Here is an 8,160-nt window from a genome sequence, read left to right as displayed (position 1 = left end):
TCCACCCACCTTGGCCTCCCAAAGTGCTGAGATTACAAGTGAGAGCCACTGCACCTGGCCCCCCTTGTGGTTTTCTAAAACAATTTGCTTCTCTTTTTTTTTGAGACGGAGTCTCGCTCTGTCGCCCAGGCTAGAGTGCAGTGGCACCATCTCGGCTCACTGCAAGCTCCGCCTCCCGGGTTCAAGCTATTCTCCTGCCTCAGCCTCCCGAGTAGCGGGGACTACAGGTGCCCACCACCACGCCCAGCTAATTTTTGTATTTTTAGTAGAGACGGGGTTTCACTATGTTGGCCAGGATGGTCTCGAACTCCTGACCTCGTGATTCGCCCGCCTCGGCCTCCTGCAGTGCTGGGATTATAGGCGTGAGCCACCGCGCCCGGCCACAATTTGCTTCTCAATGTATGCATTATCTGTATTACTGACCATGCCCCCTTTTAAATCCTGTATGCTCCTCTCCCTGAACAGTCTCATAAATGTTTGCATTGAACTTCCTAATTTTCTGCATTTGAGAGGAGCAGACAGCGAGGGTAAGGAGAGAGTCAGAGGTGATAAACTTCCCCCCTCCAGCCTAATCTGAAGTTCTCAATTTTTCTTTAGGCACCAGAAAATGACCTGAATTACTAAGTTCATTAAAAATAAAACAAAACAAAACAAAACAGCTTTGCTCTTGAGCGTTGTTTTTACTTTCATTTTTATTTTGTCAATTTTATATGACATTTGCTTTACAAAGTGTGGATTATCATCTCCCTGAAACCTGTTACTGGCATGTTCTCAAAGGCGATCAATGTCACTGGTGGTTCTGTGAGTTTTTTCATCTACTTAAAAATTATTCTTTTAATAAATAAAGGTGGAATACAATTAACATAATGGCAGTGCAGTGAAGACCCCAAATCTGTTTTGAATTATCTGGAAAGGATAATGCGCCTCCTCAGTAACTTGATTTGTAACCACTTCAAATGACTTCGCTCATACTATGAGGAAATCCCAAGTGTTGGTAGTTAGTTGACAGGGTGTTAATGTCATTAACATTCTGTCAGCTCTTCTTGTCAATGTGTTAATGGTGCCCCTGCTGCTCAGTCACTCTCTGTCCTCCGGTTGGGGAAATGATTTAGCCAGCAGTCAATCAAAAAGCTAAGCTGATTTTGGGCATCAGAAAGCCCTGCCATTGACAAAATCTCTGCAAGTAAATGTGGTAAGGAATTTGTCAACTGGATATAAGCAGTAAGGTCAACAACGTGGTTGATGTGCTTTTTTAGATAGTTTAAGATGTTAAGAATGGACCACAACACATATTTAAAAGTCTAAGAAGTCCTCTTTTAAGAATGGGTTTCTTTTCTGACAGAAAAAGCAAGGATTGTTAAGTAAAAATGATGCTTTGACTTTTTTAAAAAAGTAAAGTGTTGGGGTTCAGAACACAATATCTGGAAGTATGCTACCTTGGCATGCTGAATACTTGGAGCTGAAGGACACCAGGAGGACCACAGAAGCAAGAAGGTGTCTCTGAACTTATCCCTCCCTCCTTCTTCGTACCTTCCTTTGTCTCCTGAAGCAAGTCAAAGAAACTAGAATTCCTCTCCCTTGAAACAAGCCATAAAACCTAGGAAGATCACTTTCTGAGCTCTGCCCTTCCTCACTGAAGACTTTCACATAGGCTGGGCGCTGTGGCTCATGCCTATAATCCCAGCACTTTGGGAGGCTGAGGTGGGCTGGTCACCTGAGGTCAGGAGTTAGAGACCAGCCTGGCTAACATGGTGAAACCCCTTCTCTACTAAAAATACAAAATTAGCTGGGCGTGGTGGCGTGTGCCTGTATTCTCAGCTACTCCGGAGGCTGAGGCAGGATAATCGCTTGAACCCAGGAGGTGGAGGTTACAGTGAGCCGGGATCGTGCCACTGCACTCCAGCCTGAGTTACAGAGTGAGACTCCGTCTCCAAAAAAAAAAAAAAAAAGACCTTCGCATGACAGGTGTCTTTTCCCCATACCTGGGGGAAGACTGTCATACAGAGATACAGAAAATAATCTGAACCAGCCTTCATGGGTTGCCCCCAGCTTATTATCATTAGATCATATCCTTTTATCCACCAGTCATACTTCTGCACAACTGCCCACAAAATACATGGTTTTTCTGTTTCTTTGAGTCTTCATTTATGGAGTTTCCTGTGTCACATAAAACTCACATTAAATAAATTTGTATGCTTTGCTCTTGTTAATATGGTATTACAAGGTGTCAGCCATGAACCTTCGAATGGGTCAAGAACGATTGATTTTTCTCTCCTATACCATCTAATTTTTTCTGAGTCAGAACAAGCAACCAATTTTGGGTAGAGAAAGGAAGAAACAGGTGATGAGTTTCCTTCTAAAGCCATTGGCCTCAGCAGGCTAGAAATAGCCTTGGAAACTCCATTCAAAGGAGAGGATTTTTTGTTTTTGTTTTTTGTCTATTTTTTTCTGACGTTTACTTTAAAAGCTGTGGATCCTCTCTCTTAAAACTGATTACACATTACAGCATGCTCTATAAAGGTAATTCAATGATACATTTGTGAGAGACATATGAAGAAAATTTTTATAAATATAAGCACAACCTAACACTGTTTGACAATATCGTTTTGAAGTGCTAAGTAAAGGCAGGGGCTTGGACTAGATGATCTTCACTGTCTCTAGCTATAATACTGTGTGATTCAACACACATTTACTGAGTGCCTACATTGTGCTAGGTGGTAGGCATTGTGGTGGGCATATAGTAATTAACAAACCATACATAATCTCTGCCATGGGAACAGCAAGACAGAGAACATACAAATGTCAGACTGTCAGCAGCCTGAGGTCAAGTTTTCTATCATCTTGTGTACTGTTCAATTTTCATGCCTGGCAATGTCTAGCATACTTTAAGTGTCCAATCAAAATTGGGAAAGAGTAAGGGTAAATATAGGGTGCTCTAGGACATAGCCTGACTTGAAGATTCAACCTGCATATTCAGTTGCCCTGAAGCCATCATGCCATTGCTGCTAACTACGGCACTGTTGCTGTTCTGAAGTCCAGAGGCATACGAGTGCTTTTCAGCTTGTGAACTCAGTCGTCATAGAGAGATTACTGTTTAAGTAGCTAAAGTTACTTTCCATGGAAACTACTCCCATACTTGTGGCCCTAATTATTCAATTTAAAGGGCCAGTGACTTGAAGCAAAACAATTTACTGGCGCTGGATGGAAACATTGTAAAGATCATCTAGTACAAAGGATCCTATACTAGAAATGGAATCATGGTTCTGTTTTTTGTTGCTGTTTGTTTGTTTTTTGTTTTTTTTTGAGATGGAGTTTCGCTCTTGTTGCCCAGGCTGGAGTGCAATGGCATGATCTCGGCTCACCACAACCTCCGCCTCCCAGGTTCAAGCAATTCTCCTGCCTCAGCCTCCCGAGTAGCTGAGATTACAGGCATGCACCACTATGCCCGGCTAATCTTGTATTTTTAGTAGAGACGGGGTTTCTCCATGTTGAGGCTGGGCTCGAACTCCTGACCTCAGGTGATCCGCCTGCCTCAGCCTCCCAAAGTGCTGGGATTACAGGCGGGAGCCACCCCACCCGGCTCATGGTTCTATTTTTAAAACAGGATCAAGTACCTCACAATAAAATATCTTTCTCTTTTACCATTGCCAGAACGGTAAAAAATATATATATTAGGTAGGCAGCAAAACTCATATACATACATATAATGATTATGCATTTTGTTCATCTCTTTCTAGAAGATAGAAACTCTCAGTGGGTGACCAAGAAGTCTTTCAAAGGAAGAATAACTTGAGCCACAGTTTTATCCTTATAATCCATTAATTCATAGTTTTTAACCAACCCAACTCAATATTCTAATTTTATCTCTGAAATAAATTGCTGTGTATTTTATTTTGTTTCTTTAAAAAATATGATATGCAAAGTAACAGCCCCTTACGTTTTAATACAGTTTTCAATCCCCTTGTGGACAAATAGTCACACTTTAGTGCCACTTAAATGAAGAATAACCATTCATCTGTAACATACAGATACAGAAGGCTCTGGATTTTCATTTTAAAGTGCTTAATTACCTGCATAAAGAGGGAAATAAAATAAGGAGTCCAGGCCAAGTTCATGAGGGTCTGAAATTACTTTTCTTTTTCTAAATGAGCAACAAAGACTCAATGCTGCAAGCTGTTGTGTGGCTATAAGCCAACAGTAGAAGAAAATGTTCAAAAGAAAAAGGGGATAAGGAATTAAATTCAAATATATGAGGCAAGAACCAAAATCCAAAGGTGAAAAAGGAGGTGGTGTTTCCAGGCACAGGACAATATAACATATTTGAAAAAAAAAAAAAAAATGTAATCAGCAATAAAGTGAGACCTTCACATTAAGTATCCCAACGTGGCCAGTAATGCAACCCAAGGTTATTTTTGTGGATTCCCTGCCTCCAATCAATCACAGACTTATTTTGCCAATATTTGTATTCACGAAGGTACTCAGAATCACTAAAGGACCATACAAAACACAGTATTCATTAATGAACCAAAACACTGAGAGTTAAAATTTTTTTAAACATAAATCTAAATTGCCATTCTTAAGTAATTCGAGTTCAGCACTGTAACTTCCAAGTTGGGCAAAAAATAAAGCATATCAGAGAAGAAAAAGGCAATAGATTTAACCTTGAAACAAGGTGACTGCCAAATAGTTGTTGAAGGAATTTACTTATTATCAGATAAAGAATTTACAGTATTTATTCCCTCTAGAGATATAAAATGGTGAATCAATCTGCAGTTCAAGATATTTATTTAAACCCAGAGGAGGAGGATATGGCTTTAACTTTTGAAAACTAAAATAGAAAATTACAAAAAAATCAGCTCTAATGTAGTTTATCTTTAGACACCAGATTTAACATTAAACAATTCAAGCTAAATGCTATTTCTCAAGTTTTCCTTTTATATATTTTTGATTTATATGAATATAGTGCTATAAACTAGAAGTTTCAAAAAATGTTTATTTAGCAAGAAATGCTTAATGTTATACAGATATCTACTACAATTTATTTAAATATATAATCTACTGATCAATTCGTCTATCCATCCAACCATGTATCCATTTATCCTTCACAGTCCTTTCAGTCTAGTGATATTAGTTATCCTCTTATTGTCCTTGAAAATGCGTACATGCCCTCAGAAAATGTATGCACACACACACAAAATCTCAGACAAAAAAAAGCCTTCTGTTGATCATTTACTTTAAACATTTGGTTATATAAGAATATTGTTTTGTTTTGTTTAGGTTTCATCAAGCCTCTTAAGACTTACCTTGCATATCCTGTGGGCTTTCAAATGGAATTCTTCTTTGAGAAACAGCCTTTAAAAAAAATCTAATTGTTCCCTTGCCTACTGGTTGAAAACATCATGAAACAAAATTTATGCTACTAATAGAAAAACGGCATATACACAAATTCATCCAGTTGGTGTGAAAAGACTAGTAAATCTAGAACTAACCACACAGTTAGTAAACAGACAGATATAGAGACTAAAAACTAGACAAAATGCTTAAATAAATAAAGGATATGATCATCTTTTCCACAAACTTATCATGTTGATTTTCTGCTTGGGGGAATTTCTTGATGTCACGTTCCAGACGATCAATTTGTTGTTCCATTGATGCAAGGTTGCTCTTGAGAATTTGAGCTGAAACTAAAGAACAGTGTGCAAAGGATTTAGAATATTTTACCAGGTGTTCCACAAAACATCTAAAAGGAGACATTATCAGTTAAAGTCTTTTTTTTTTTAATGTGGGAAATAGTTCCATGAAGTCAACTCACATTTTTCTGAATTACTGCTCATAAAAATTCTACTCTCCATGAAATAAATGAAAATGTGTAATGCAGTATACCAAATCATCATGTTTAATATGGGAATGTCACCATTTTACTCAGCCATTAGTTCAAATGAATCCATTTCAATTTAAATTTATTGATGGAATTCCTAATATTTCATCCTTTAAAATCTAATCTGAAGATTAAAGAAAAACTAAGGTTCAAAGAGATGTTATTAATGCATGTTCGTAGCTCTATAAATGATTTAAGGTTAAATTATGTAAAAGGATCAAATATTTTTCTTTTGTTGAAATATCTTGATTTTTATAAACCCATAAACCAATATCTATGGTAAAAGTTCCCATCTCTAGTACTTTTTTCAAAGAGATGTGAAAAATAACTGTTGATACAGAAACATAATTTAGAGCAAACCCCAGCAAACACAAATGAACGTACATACCCACAAAGATTCAGCCTGCCCTCAAACACTATCATTAGTTGCTGCAATTACCCCTAACATTCTCTGCACCTTCCTTTTTCTCTCATTGACAACTAATAATTTTATGTATTGTATTCAAACTGCTCCTAAATACATGCACGTTTTTCAGATCTGTCAGGACACCTTCTTTTTACCAGGTAATTTTTTTTTTACCTTTCAACTATTTTATAGATACTCTATTGCTGCATAACTGCCAATTATGTATGAAGACACTTCTATCAATATCAACAGCATTTGGCAAGATTCTAGTCGCAAAGATGAGGTAAGTGTTATAATTTGATGGACACCCTGTCACATTGGTTTTTAAATCCAGGCCTCTGAAATACTGTTATTTTCATTAAAGGACCATGAAACACAAATAGAAAAATACTACCATTCTTTCTTATTTTTAAGCAAAGTTAGTCTTATGCAGAGACATATCAGCATTACAATGAAAAATTCAAGAGACTGCCAAAATCAACCCATTGGCAAATTTCAGCCAAACTGTTCAGATACAAATTCATCACGTTGACGGGCACATCTTTATAACTCAATGAGGAGAAATCACCTTAAATATACATGGAAGTTCAAGAGACTAAAAATCAAACACTAACACTAAAGACTATATTTTTTGTATTAGTCTGTCAGTTTAAATAGCTCTGTCCAATTTAGTTCCATTTGTTTAGATCTGACAAGCTTGGAAATTATTCTTTATTGCAGAAGAGAGTTTTGCCAAAAATTTGCTAATGGTTCACCAATCATTGCTTGCTTTATTTAAAGGATGAGTTTGCTGTGGAAGAAATAATTCTCTCTGATTTTAAAATTGAATTTTTTCCCTTAGGTTTCTCTGCTGTATTCCAATTATTCAAAAGGTTTCTCCTTCCCCACTTGGTTGATTGAAAAAGTGAAGAAAGGCCGAGCGTGGTGGCTCACACCTGTAATCCCAGCACTTTGGGAGGCCGAGGCAGGCGGATTACCTGAGGTCATGAGTTTGAGGCCAGCCTGGCCAACATAGTGAAACCCTGTCTCTACCAAAAGAAAAAAAAAAAAAAAAATACAAAAATTAGCCAGGCCTGGTGGTGGGTGCCTGTAATCCCAGCTACTTGGGAGGCTGAGACAGGAGAATCGCTCAAACCCAGGAGGTGGAGGTTGCAGTGAGCCAAGATCCCACCACTGCACTCCAGCCTGGGCAACAAGAATGAAATTCCGTCTCAAAAAAAAAAAAAAAAAGTGAAACTAAAACATTGACCAGTCACTTATGTTATTTAGGTTACACGGACATGGTGAAGTTCAGGGCATGTTACCCAAAAATATGGTGCCTTGGCATATTGAGTATTTTAAGCTGAAGAACTTTTAGAAATGACACCTGCAGGAAGGACTATCTGATCTTTCCTGGGCACAGGTCTTAAGACCCTCATGTAGGCCCCGCGTGGGGGCTCACGCCTGTAATCCAATCACTCGTGGAGGCCAAAGTGGATGGATTGCTTGGACTCAGGAGCTCAAGGCCAGCCTGGACAATATGGCAAAACCTCATCTCTACTAAACATACAAAAATAAGCTCTGCTGGGCGTGGTGGCTCACATCTGTAATCCCAGCTCTTTAGGAGGCTGAGGCAGGAGGATCACGTGGGCCCAGGAGTTCGAGACCAGCCTAAGCAACATAGCTAGACCTCGTCTCTATAAAAAATTAAAAAAAAAGAAAATGAGGTGGGAGGATTGCTTGAGCACAGAAAGTTGAGGCTGCAATGAGTTATGATGGCATCACTGTATTCCCGCCTAGGTGACAGAGTGAGACCCTGCCTCAAATAAATAAATAAATAAATAAATAAATAAATAAATAAATAAGCAAGCAAGCAAGCTGGGTGCGGTGGTTATGT

General features: G+C 38.4%; 1 protein-coding gene across 1 annotated transcript in view; it reads right to left on the bottom strand.

Moving 5' to 3' along the window:
* Window positions 1-8,160, bottom strand: part of DIAPH2 (diaphanous related formin 2) — an 880,788-nt gene that overhangs the window by 325,092 nt on the left and 547,536 nt on the right. The window contains exon 27 of the mRNA XM_058441333.1: window positions 5,529-5,684. Within this exon, the coding sequence (XP_058297316.1) occupies window positions 5,529-5,684 (156 nt within the window). The remainder of the gene's footprint in view (window positions 1-5,528; window positions 5,685-8,160) is intronic.

The sequence above is a fragment of the Hylobates moloch genome, unplaced genomic scaffold (genome assembly GCF_009828535.3).
Source record: "Hylobates moloch isolate HMO894 unplaced genomic scaffold, HMol_V3 SCAFFOLD_7, whole genome shotgun sequence".
In the NCBI taxonomy this organism is placed as follows: domain Eukaryota; kingdom Metazoa; phylum Chordata; class Mammalia; order Primates; family Hylobatidae; genus Hylobates; species Hylobates moloch.
The sequence above is the reverse complement of the archived record's forward strand: the minus strand, read 5'-3'. Positions and strand labels throughout refer to the sequence as shown.